Source organism: Littorina saxatilis, linkage group LG4, assembly GCF_037325665.1.
Source record: "Littorina saxatilis isolate snail1 linkage group LG4, US_GU_Lsax_2.0, whole genome shotgun sequence".
Classification (NCBI taxonomy): Eukaryota; Metazoa; Mollusca; class Gastropoda; order Littorinimorpha; family Littorinidae; genus Littorina; species Littorina saxatilis.
In genome coordinates, this window is record NC_090248.1 from 55,721,467 (window position 1) to 55,733,966 (window position 12,500).

Consider the following 12,500-nt stretch of genomic DNA (forward strand, 5'->3'; position numbering starts at 1 on the left):
TGAGCGGGTGTGTGTGTGTGTGTGTGTGTGTGTGTGTGTGTATGTGTGTGTGTGTGTGTGTGGTGTGTGTGTGTGGTGTGTGTGTGTCGTGTGTGTATGTGTATGTGTGTGTGTGTGTGTCTGTGTGTGTAATTCTATTTCTTACACCTCATGATTGAATTTCATTTTCCGCGTCAGGATCAGTATATGTTTCTGCACGAAGCTCTTCTAGAGGCGTACACAGCACGGGACACAGTTGTCCCCCTTGACCAGTTTGACGTCATCTTTCCTCAACCAATCACGACTCGCACTCCAAATGCGCGCATCGATAAAGAGTTTAAGGTATGTTTCATACCTTGCAAGGTTATGGCCCTCTAACATATTGCGTTGTGAACGTCAATCCAAAAACAGATAGACTGCTAACTTCTTCTTCTTGTTGTCGTTCGCCAATGCTAAACTTGGAGTCCAGCTCTGGTAATGAAGCTGGTGGTCTTATGAAGAGCCTCCACAGGTCCATGCAGCTTCTCATGAAGGGGCACTGGCCTGGTCCAGATCTCTCTCCTCAGGGGCTGGAGATTCCTGCAGTCCTGCAGGATGTGGGCTGCATCCTGCTCTGCGTCTCCACAGGGACACATGGGGGAGGGCACGGCTCGCAGTTTTTTTGTGCAGGTGTTGTTGCATTCTGTTGTGCCCTGTTCTCAGGCGGAAAATGACTACCTGTTCAGGCCTTGACAGTTGGTGGTAGCTGTCGTGCGTTGGGGGGATTTTAAGCAGAGACTTTATGATGGTTTTCATTTCTGTGGAGCTCACTGGATTTTCTTCTTGTTCGTCCTCCGCACCCAGTTTGGCCATTTTATCCGCCTGTTCGTTCCCCTCTATCCCGCAGTGTGAGGGGACCCACTGCAATACAGTCTTCAGACTGCTAACGCTCACATATTCAAAATAATGTACTTAGCGAGATAGATGTATCATAAGTGTTTGTCTACTTTAAAAGACCACTGGGTCGACGTACTATAAATGTAACGTTGTGTTTTGTCAACAATTTAACGTTCCAATAACGTATTATTCTTATTTTTTGATTCTGCGTTTCGAACGTGTTATACCACATTCTACTCCCTTTGACTGGGTGAATTTGACGCAGGTTAGATAGCCATTATTTTGATACAGTTGAACCTGCCCTGGCGACCATCTATTGATAACGGCCACCTACCCACTACGACCTTCCCAAAGAAACCGCAATAATGTTTTTTTCTACAGCGACCACCTGACTATGAGGGTAACTTTTTGTTGGTCCCTTCAGTGGTCGTTATAGGCAGGTTCGACTGTGATTAATACGTATACGGTATGATTGGTGATGTGAAAGTATTTCAATAACATTAAATAATGCTTATGCGTTCTTAATTCTCTGTTAGCAGATCCATGGAAGAAGCAAGTAGATTTGTTTCCAAAAGTTTGCCATGGGCATGTTATCATATGACGTGGTCTGCATAGTGTAGGCTATGTACCAGTCGAATGTTTATCTGCCGCTGTATTTGACGTCTTCGTATTTTTCTCTGGTACCTACCTTTCTATTATCTTTTTGTAACCCATAGTCTTTATGTCTCGCTAACCGTTCACTCTTTATGTCTGTGTTTTGTCGACGTAGACACTGATGCAAGTGCAGCCACTCATGTCCGAGTGTCGTCATGACAACGCCCTGCAGGATGTCAACATGGCAAAGAACAGAAGCTCTACCGCCTTGCCCTGTATGTGCATAGTTGATGGGGTGAAGTTTACGTGGGTGTAACTAATACTGAACTTTTTCTTTCTTACAACCGATGTTTATCTTTTTATCCCTGATTGTTGTTTTGTTTTGTTTTGTCTGTTCTCATCAGTATCATTCTTTCACTGTTTTCTTATGATTTTGGGGCAGAGATATTTCTAGGTAACTGAGGAATAATTGTAGGTATGTGGCCCTTATGATTTACGCATGAAGCGTTGATGAGAAAAGTTTGGAAAGTCTTACTTTCTTTTTTATGTCGCTGCTAAAATGTCTCAGATATCTGCTAATTTGATTTTGAAAACAGCATTCCTCAACAATTTCAAAAGTTGGGTATATATCTGTTTTTATTTGTTTTTATCTGGCTGCTTCTGCTAATTACTTTTCAAATAATGTATTTTTCAGTGGACAATCACATTGTGTATCTGACGGAACGTGTGGAAGATAGAAACCAGTACATCAATGCCGTCTTTATGCCTGTGAGTTTGAGCCATTTTACTTAAATGGTGTCAGTGCAAATTGATCATGGAGTCAGCAAATAGTACCGTAAAATCCCTAGCATACGCCCACCCCGCCCCCCCCCCTCCGCACATATTTCGGGAAAAAGCAGGGGGTGGGCGTTTGTTAGGTAAACACTCCTTTGCAAGATAAAGTGTCATCACATTTTCACGAGAAAAAAAAAGTGATACAACCATGTGATTTATGCAATTTTAATAACAAAAAAATAAACACACCGTTTGTTTACGCAAATAAAGATCAACGTTCTGTGATAGAAAAAAAAGAACACAAGTGACCTTGATTTTCTCATTCTCAGACTAACGTCAGCACAAACACAGTTTCTTCTCTTGTTTGGAGACCCTCTTCCAAGTATTCCATCACAACTTGTTCAACTTCTTCAGATCTAACTGGCGGTCTTTCAGACAACTTTCATTTGTCCTTTTATTTCCCGTATTGCTGTTCTAATATGTTTCTGTGTTCCCTCCCCTCTCTCATTCTTTTTTCTGTCAAAAGAAAACTCGCGGGCACATAACGAAACATTGCCTGCAGCTTCGTTTTCAAGATATCTCAGGGCTTTCACTGTATATGATTTGTGCTTCGGCATAGCTGAACATAAGGTGCTTGTCAACGAGAGAAGTGTTCAACACTCAATAAAAGACGTCACTGAACGACGTCACTGAAAGACATGACGTAATTTTATCCCCTCCTCCCCCCCCCCCCCCCCCTAAAAAAAAAAGGCGAACCATCGAACAGTGTGCACAAATCGTAGATAAAAGACTTAAAAGAGGCCGACTGTCTTAAAACAAATGTTAAACAAGAGACGAAGCCTTCAAGGCTCACGTAAGAAATAAACAAACAGTAACACAAACTCAATCACTCCGTCACACATACACACCCACACACACAGTAAGCTTAGGTGACACTGTGCAAGAAAGAGAGACACTAGATCTAGATCTGTCTGTCTGCATGTAGCCTACTTACAGGGACACGACTGCCAAATAGTATCGGCCCGCTCAAAATAACAATGACCGAGACCACACACACCACGCGAGAGAGAAAGACTACAGGGAGGCATGCCGTCATGATGCATTAATTGACGTCAAACACTTTTGACCGTGACGTAATCTTATGCGAGCTTTATCCATAGTCTTGGATAACCACTCACACATAGACTCGGAAATGTTAAAGTTTCTACCACAGACATACACACGCACAAACACACACACACACGCACACACACACGCACAAACGCACAAACGCACAGACAGACAAAGTTACGATCGCATAGGCTACACTTCGTGAGCCAAAAAACAAAAAACCGGGGTGGGCGTTTGCCAGGTAGTGACCCCTCTGCACAGCATTTGGCCGAAAGTAGGGGGTGGGCGTTTGCTAGATACTGGGCGTTTGCTAGGGATTTTACGGTACATGCCTTGACCAAAAGTCCTGCATTTAAAAACAACTTTGAAAAATAAGAATCTGACGAAGAAGAAACAGATCAGCTTTTCTACGGGACGGGCCGAAACTATCATGCTAGGAGAATCAGACGAGACCTCTACAAAGGCTAACGCACCAAAAAAACAGAAAAAAACCTTCAGTGACAGAATATCTACTGTGCAGTTTACCGATAATCATTTTTTGTATCTGAACCATTTTTGCGCTTGTATGTCGATATCCTTGTAAAAAGTATTGAATTCCGATTATTTGGCAAATCAAATTAATAAACTCAATGGTTATACAACTTTGTCACGTATTTCCAGACATTCCGTGACCCCAAAGGCAGTATCCTAACACAGCTCCCCCTGCCGTCAACACTGGTGGACTTCTGGAGACTGGTCTACGGAAATGACGTCACAACCATCGTTTCCCTGAGCAGTCCAAACGAAGAACAAGAAGTAGCGGTAAGAAGAGTTATAATGTCTGAACTTTATACGTCCATATATAACCGTGTATGACGAATTTACACTTCCCTTGCACAAGTTACATGTTCAATACACATTCCTTCCCTGGCTCTGTGTCTGGTTTTCTCTTTCAGTCTTTCTCTCTGTCTTTCTCTGTCAGTATGTCTGTCTGTCTCTTTCTCTGTCTGTCTTGTCTGTCTGTTTGTCTCTCTCTCTCTGTCTCTTTGTCTCTCTCTCTCTCTCTCTCTCTCTCTCTCTCTCTCTCTCTCTCTCTCTCTCTCTCTCTGTATTTCTCTATATCCGTCTCTGTCTCTCTCTGTCTATCTGGCTTGCATCTGTTTAGCTCTCTCTGTTTATCTCTCTGTCTCTCTCTCTGTCTCTGTCTCTCACTCGCTCGCTTGCTCTCTCTCTCTCTCCATCTCTCTCTTCCTCTCTCTCTCTCTTTCTTTCTCTCTCTCTCTCTCTCTCTCTCTCTCTCTCCATCTCTCTCTCCATCTCTCTCTCCATCTCTCTCTCTCCACCTCTCTCTCTCTCTCTCTCTCTCTCTCTCTCTCTCTCTCTCTCTCTCTCTCTCTCTCTCTCTCTGCATTTAAATGTGGTTATTTTTACACTATGTCCACCAGTCGTACTGCCAGTACTGGCCACGAGAGCCCAGCAAGCCTGTGAAGAGTGGACCCTACACCGTCACGCTACAGTCACAGTCCACCGGCTTCACCACTCTCACCCTCTATCACATCAATGTGGAAAAAGCAGTGAGTATACGCTTTTTGTGTTTTCTCGTGTCGAGGAGCAACAATACGGGATTGATTGTTAACGATATGCTGAGAGAGTTGGAGGGACAAAAAATAGAATGGTAAAGATAAAGGTAGGTCAGTATATATTATACAAATATGTCTACAGGTGTCCCAGTCTACATCCCCCCCCCCCCCCCCCCCCCGTATTTTTATTTTTTATTTTCATACAAAGCCGGGTTTTCCCGTGTAACATGCCCCTAATGGCTTTGTCGTGAGGGCGTAAAACTTACATTTGCTCTCTCTCACAGGTGTCCCTGTTTATGCATGTTTAAATCTATCTCTACCAGTATATTAGTTAATCGTCCGGCTATGTCTTGTGCTCTCTATATTGCCAGGTGCATGTCTGTACTGTCTGTCTGTTTGTTTGTCTCTCTGTCTATTTGTCTGTCTGTCTCTGTCTCTCTCTTTTTTTCTCACTCTCTCTCTCTCTCTCTCTCTCTCTCTCTCTCTCTCTCTCTCTCTCTCTCTCTCTCTCTCCCTTTCTCACTCTCTCTCTCTCGCTCTCAGCGGGTTCCAGAGAGAACTTTTAAAATCAATTTTGAACACCACGATATGATTGCAGGGTACGTCCAGCGCGCGGTCACTGAAAGTGCTGCACTACGAGGGCTGGACAGGGGAGGTGGGGGGAGACACGTCACACATGCTGCAACTTGTGGACACACTAACTACCACACTGATGGAGGCTGAAACCCCCACACTCCTCATCCAGTGCTGGTGATTTGTTTTTTCCACTTTATATTCATAACCTCATTCGGTTCGCTTCCTCCCAGTGGAAAGCTAGCAGCAACAGAGTCGCGCTACCCAGGTGTGTGCGTGTTTAAGTGTCATCAGCCATCTGCACTTATGGCAGAATGACCGAGGTATTTTCCGTGCCACGGTGGTGACATGGGGGTGGAACGTGGATACCGTCTCTGAGTCTGCACTTTCAAGTTGACCCGTGTCCATCGCGGCCCGGATTCGAACCCGTGACTCTAGGATCACAAGTCCAGTGCTTTACCAACTGAGGTACCGGGCCCCATTCTAGTGCGTTTGATAACAGTCTCGCAAGTAAAGGTCTGCAGAATGTATACAGTTGCTTTCTCTGACTTTAACACTGTATACAAGTGACCACGTTACGCAGTCACGGTTTGTTTTAAAAGCTCATCATGTCAACTCTGGTGTGGTCTGGCTTTTACAGGGGACAAGACCGTCCTACCATTTTGACACACACTCAAAATCAGCATCCTGAATTTTCATCCACAGATTGATTTTTCTTTATGAATCAGCGGTCAATAGTAGCTTCAAACAAAAAAAGTCAGCATCCTGAATTTTCATCCACAGATTGATTTTTCTTCATGAATCAGCGGTCAATAGTAGCTTTAAACAAAAAAAAATCAGCAAATCCAACTCTGCACGGGAAGCAGTAACATGTATATGTTTACTTGTGGTGTATGTCCAAGTGGTACGTGAAAGCGTGGCATTACCAGATATGTGACCCTCCACCACGAAATGAGTCGCATGTCACCTCGAGCGGTTCTGCGCTAGGCTTAATATAAGTCCGGGGAGTGTCTGGTAACAGTGTGAGGGTCACCTTAGTCATAGGCTTATAACTCAAACAGTGTTTGCTCTTTTTTAAAACGGTTTTCACCACTGGATAAAGCATAAAAAACTATTTAGGAAAATGTACAAATATGAAAATCATGCAAAGGTGACATGCGACTCATTCCATGGTGGAGGGTCACATATGGTGAGTGCACGGGAAGGAGTGTGCCTTTAAACTGACTTTGCACATGATTGCATTGAGTTATGAAATACAAGACGCTATCATATTAGGAACAAAGGTTTATCTAAGAAGCATTGCATTTATGTAACTGACATATTTAGCTACTTCTGTGTTATCAATTCAAAATTAATGCAACGTATTTATGAAATTGATGTGGTTCACAAATGTTCCTGACTGTCATAAGTTTACCTGTATATTGTACGGTAACATCTGTTACACTGCATCATCTGCATCTTGATTGTTCTTGTGTCAGTGATGGAGTGGGAAAGAGCGGTCTGTTCAGTGCTCTGTGTGACGTCATCAACCACATGACGTATGACCGCGAGATTGACGTCTACATGACTGTCAGGCACGTGCAGAACGTCAGACCTAGCGCTGTCACGTCATTGGTTCGTGAAAACATTTATTTGAAATTGTATTTCTCTTTAACGTTTGTAGATTGATCATGTGGAAAACATACAACTAGTTTTGTGTTGATTGTGGATTGTAATAAAGTGTACGTGCATTGGCTATTTCAAGTCTGGCTATTACACGTCTGGCTATTTCAAGTCTGGCTATGTCAAGTCATTCCGTGTGTCCTCTCTGTTAATGTTCTTTGAACGTGCTGATGAGCAGGTTTACTTCCATTGGAATCCTTTTTACATTTAGTCAAGTTTTGACTAAATGTTTTAACGTAGAGGGGGGAATCGAGACGAGGGTCGTGGTGTATGTGCGTGTGTGTGTCTGTCTGTGTGTGTGTGTAGAGCGATTCAGACTAAACTACTGGACCGATCTTTATGAAATTTGACATGAGAGTTCCTGGGTATGAAATCCCCGAACGTTTTTTTCATTTTTTTGATAAATGTCTTTGATGACGTCATATCCGGCTTTTCGTGAAAGTTGAGGCGGCACTGTCACGCCCTCATTTTTCAACCAAATTGGTTGAAATTTTGGTCAAGTAATGTTCGACGAAGCCCGGACTTCGGTATTGCATTTCAGCTTGGTGGCTTAAAAATTAATTAATGACTTTGGTCATTAAAAATCTGAAAATTGTAAAAAAAAAATAAAAATTTATAAAACGATCCCAATTTACGTTCATCGTATTCTCCATCATTTTCTGATTCCAAAAACATATAAATATGTTATATTTTGGATTAAAAACAAGCTCTGAAAATTAAATATATAAAAATTATTATCAAAATTAAATTGTCGAAATCAATTTAAAAACACTTTCATCTTATTCCTTGTCGGTTCCTGATTCCAAAAACATATAGATATGATATGTTTGGATTAAAAACACGCTCAGAAAGTTAAAACAAAGAGAGGTACAGAAAAGCGTGCTATCCTTCTTAGCGCAACTACTACCCCGCTCTTCTTGTCAATTTCACTGCCTTTGCCATGAGCGGTGGACTGACGATGCTACGAGTATACGGTCTTGCTGAAAAATGGAATTGCGTTCAGTTTCATTCTGTGAGTTCGACAGCTACTTGACTAAATGTTGTATTTTCGCCTTACGCGACTTGTTGTTTTATTCAAGCTGAACTGTCTTTTCTAAACATATTATGTAGATGGAAGATTAAATCGTATATTTTCAAACGACTACCTCTTCTACACATTTTCAGGCACAGTACCGCTACTGTTACGAGGTCGCTCAGCAGAGGCACCGAGACATGAGTATCTACGCCAACACATAAATGTTATCCTGTCTATGCTATACCTGAATTTCATCATATCTACGCCAACAGTAGAATGCCGTCATATCTACACCAACACCTGAATTTCATCATATCTACGCCAACACCTGAATGCCGTCATATCTACACCAACATCTGAATGTCATCATATCTACACCAACACCTGATCTGAATGTCATCATATCTACACCAACACCTGAATGTCATATCTACACCAACACCTGAATGCCATCATATCTACACCAACACCTGAATGTCATCATATCTACACCAACACCTGAATGTCATCATATCCACACCAACACCTGAATGCCATCATATCTACACCAACACCTGAATACCATCATATCTACACCAACACCTGAATGTCATATCTACACCAACACCTGAATGTCATCATATCTACACCAACACCTGAATGTCATCATACCTACACCAACACCTGAATGTCATCATATCTACACCAACACCTAAATACCATCATACCTACTCCAATACCCGAAGGCCATCAAATATAAACCAATACCTGTATGACATATAATTATACGCCAATACGCGCATGTCATCATATCTAAACCAACACCTGAATGTCATCATTATCTTTCCCAATACCTGAATACCATCATATCCACGCCAATACCTAAATACCATCATATCTACACACCACCTGAATGGCATATCTAGGTCAACACATGCATGTCATCATATATCGAAACCTATATTTGAATGTGCTGATATCTAAACCAATACATGAACGCCATCATATCTACTTATACACTACTAGTGATCATCTTAGAGTGGTGACATCTGCTCTCACTCTTGAAAATGAATACTTTCTTAATTCGATAACACCACCATTGTTTTTGCACCACCTGAAAAAGGGCATAATCAAGCCAAAACCAGAGTGCCATAATTGTTATCACCAGTGTCATACACCTATGCCAACACCTGAACATTATATTTTTACCTGTGTCATGCATTTTCTTGCCAACGCTACATTTATTTTGACAACTAAATGCCAGGCCTTCGTCGGTGTGATGTGTATGTGAGCGCTTTGCATTGTTTGCCAAAATCTAAAAGCTGTAACGTTTATGTTAACATTTCAAAATAGCACCCCTTTTACAATTCAATAACACTAGCCTTGCCAACACATGGACGCTGTCCTATCGGCGCTAACGCCTGGGTGCCATACATTGACGAACGGCATGCTTTTGACAACACCTGGATGACACACCGTTCCAAACGGTGCAAACTACATTGTTTGCCAGCATGTAAATAATTATTATATCTACGCAGACGTCTGCCTGTCATCTATCCATCCTCATCATAATTATAAGAAAGCATGCGTCGGTTAATGAATCATATTTTATTTTGTTTAAAACAAACATATTTTGTTAATACAAGAAAGCCTGTTTAACATACTGTTTTCATTACATTCTATGACCGGGAATGAGTGTAGCGTCTTGTCTATTTTGATATGCTGTTTTGTGTTTCAAAAACGCCCTAAAACTGCTCAATGGTGTACAGCCTTTACACCCGCTCTGTATTTTTCTCTCCCATACTAACATAAAGAAAACAAAGAACAACAGTTTAGTATTGGTAAATGTTACAATGCAAAAGACACATAAAGATAATACATACAGAAACATACTGCAATAAGCCCTCATGTGCATGCTGACAAAACGGAGCGTGTAGAGTCATGCAGAAAAACGTAGCATGAAGGGACCTAGAAAAAGCAGCTGGGCGAAGGTGTGTGAGTGGTTTCTTAACTCAGCAACATGAGCGGATAGGTAATCAAATAAGTCCTCATATTCAGGCTGCGGACAGGCCACAACCGAATGAACCACCACCTTTTCACCAAGTTCAGAATTGGCCAGTCAGACCAGTGCCCTTGTCAAACAGGCAGCATGACAACGGAACACCTGCTGCAGACTTGCCCACTACACGATGGCCTCAGGAGCCAGATCTGGGCGGAGGCGACCACGGTGCAAGGGAAGCTCTATAGCAGTCTGGACGACCTACAGCGCACGGCAACATTTGCGCGGAGAACCGGCGTTTCCATCTGAGTGATCGACAAGAAGAAGAAGAAGAGAAATAAGTCCTGATTTCTTTTGAACTTATTGATCGTCTTGATTTGTTGTTCCAAGTTAGTAGCCGTGTCGATCCAAAGCACATGCCCCTAGTCCTGCAGCTCACTATATTCAAAAATAAACATAAAGTCTGCAAAAGTTAGAAAAGGAAGTAAGAGAAGATGTCAATTCTAAAATAGAGACAGGAAAATGCTGATACATTTCAAAACGAGATTAACTCAGATAACTCCAATGAAGAGATACAAGACGCCCAGAACTGCTTGGATTTCAGTATTGAAGAAGGACTAAAGAAGTTTACGAATTTTCTCTTGAAAGCAGCAGAAAGCATGAGGCTAATGGTTTGGATCGGCACCGGCTCAAAGAGTGAAACAAACAAGTGGTTTGACCGCGAATGTTTAGGCCAAACAAAAACATATGCTGGTTTAGGGTAATATGACCACACAAAATAGGTCGGATTTATTTTTTTTGTAATTTTTAATCTCGGTGTGGTTCGCAAAATGTGCCTGATTTTTTTATTTTTTAAAAATGTTTTTAGGGTCGCTCGGGTTTCCCTAAACCAACATATTTTTGTTTGGCCTTAAAGAATAAGCATGAAGTACGACATGCACTTGACCAAAGCCAAAGCACTGGCTTACCTGAAGACAGGGAGGTCTACCGCCAGAAGAGAGAGGATTATAAATCAACCTTAAAGGCCAACATCCACAGGAATTTTTCTCCTGGAGCGACCTAAACTTGAACCCGAGGCAGTTCGCCAAAAAGAACCGCCGATCACGAGAAAAGCATGCGTATCGCATGCGAGACGATTTGCAAGCAAGCCAGCGCAGCAGCGGGTGGGGATTTGGTCTCGGCAAAGAAACTACAATGCAGTGTTTTGTCTCGGTGAGACTGAAAGAGAGACAGAGAGCACGAGAGAGAGCGACAGGGACACAGTGATTCAAACGCACACCTCTAGTAAAGTTGTCGTAGCACGTCCGCCTATGGCCAAAGTGATCCGGGTTCGATTCCTGGCATGTGTGGTCTATGTTTTTTTGTGGTTTTTTTTTAAATTCTTGTTTACTATTGTTTATTATGAACGTTTTAATGTTTTATTTTACTCTAATAATTTTTTTAATTGTGTAAAATAAATAAATATAGTTTTTTTAATTTTTTTTTTTTTTAACTCTTACCAGTTCGCTCCCTTGCCCATCGTAAGCAAGCTTACGATGCCCCCCCTGTAGTTTTCCACTGACCAATTATCTAATTATAATTTTTTTTTTTTTTTTTTTTTTTACATTGGATGGGTCGGACAGTGGATAAACTCATATTTAAGACACACTTTATGACTGAAACATGCTGGGTTTTTGTTATAAGTTAGTTATAGAAATGCATTTTTAGGCAAAAAAAAAAAAAAAGTCTGTTAACGGTAACATAGGCCAAAAAAATAGGGTCGGTAGGTCGGGACTTTTTTTTTTATTTTTTTTTATTTCCCCAAAACATATTTTTAAGTTATTTTGCCAAAAAACAAAGCCCCCCCCCCTTTTTTTTTTTTCAAATTATTTTTTTTTTTCAAATTTTTTTTCAATTTTTTTTTTTTTTTAATATTTTTTTTTTTTTTTTTTTTTTTTTACCAAATGCCAAACAAAAGTCTAGGGTCGCGCGAAAAAATAGGGTCAGTCAGGATACCGTAAACAGAATCTTTTTTTTGGGGGGGGCCTTAGGCATGAAACGTCCAACTTTGAAATTTGGGTGGGGGTATTCAGGTGACAATAACTTTTTTGTTTATCAGCAAAACTCTATAAAACTTTGCTATGTTATGTAAAATGAATGCCCAAACAGACTAGTTAGCAGCATATCTAAAATAAACTGAACACAAAAAAAATTTCTTCTTTGTGTTTGTCACGTGTTCCAAAAAATGGGCGTACAAATTTCAACAAAAATCATGTTGTCACCCCCATAAAATTTTTACCTTTAAAGATAGCACAATTCTCTTTGCAAATATGAAAAGCTTATTCATTTTCCTTTCATGTGATATATAACTTTTTATATTTCATTTAGAATATGACCCCAG

The 12,500-nt window shown here is 41.2% G+C and overlaps 2 protein-coding genes across 2 annotated transcripts in view; both read left to right on the forward strand.

The window, feature by feature from the left end:
- LOC138965145 (receptor-type tyrosine-protein phosphatase T-like) overlaps positions 1–11,137 on the forward strand; it is a 33,797-nt gene extending 22,660 nt beyond the window's left edge. Inside the window, exons 23-30 of the mRNA XM_070337268.1 lie at positions 178–321; positions 1,625–1,724; positions 2,144–2,217; positions 3,994–4,134; positions 4,758–4,886; positions 5,491–5,642; positions 6,944–7,079; positions 8,292–11,137. Of these exons, the coding sequence (XP_070193369.1) occupies positions 178–321; positions 1,625–1,724; positions 2,144–2,217; positions 3,994–4,134; positions 4,758–4,886; positions 5,491–5,642; positions 6,944–7,079; positions 8,292–8,363 (948 nt within the window). The 3' untranslated portion in view covers positions 8,364–11,137. The remainder of the gene's footprint in view (positions 1–177; positions 322–1,624; positions 1,725–2,143; positions 2,218–3,993; positions 4,135–4,757; positions 4,887–5,490; positions 5,643–6,943; positions 7,080–8,291) is intronic.
- LOC138965148 (chorion peroxidase-like) overlaps positions 1–12,500 on the forward strand; it is a 276,867-nt gene that overhangs the window by 50,609 nt on the left and 213,758 nt on the right. The window lies entirely within an intron of this gene.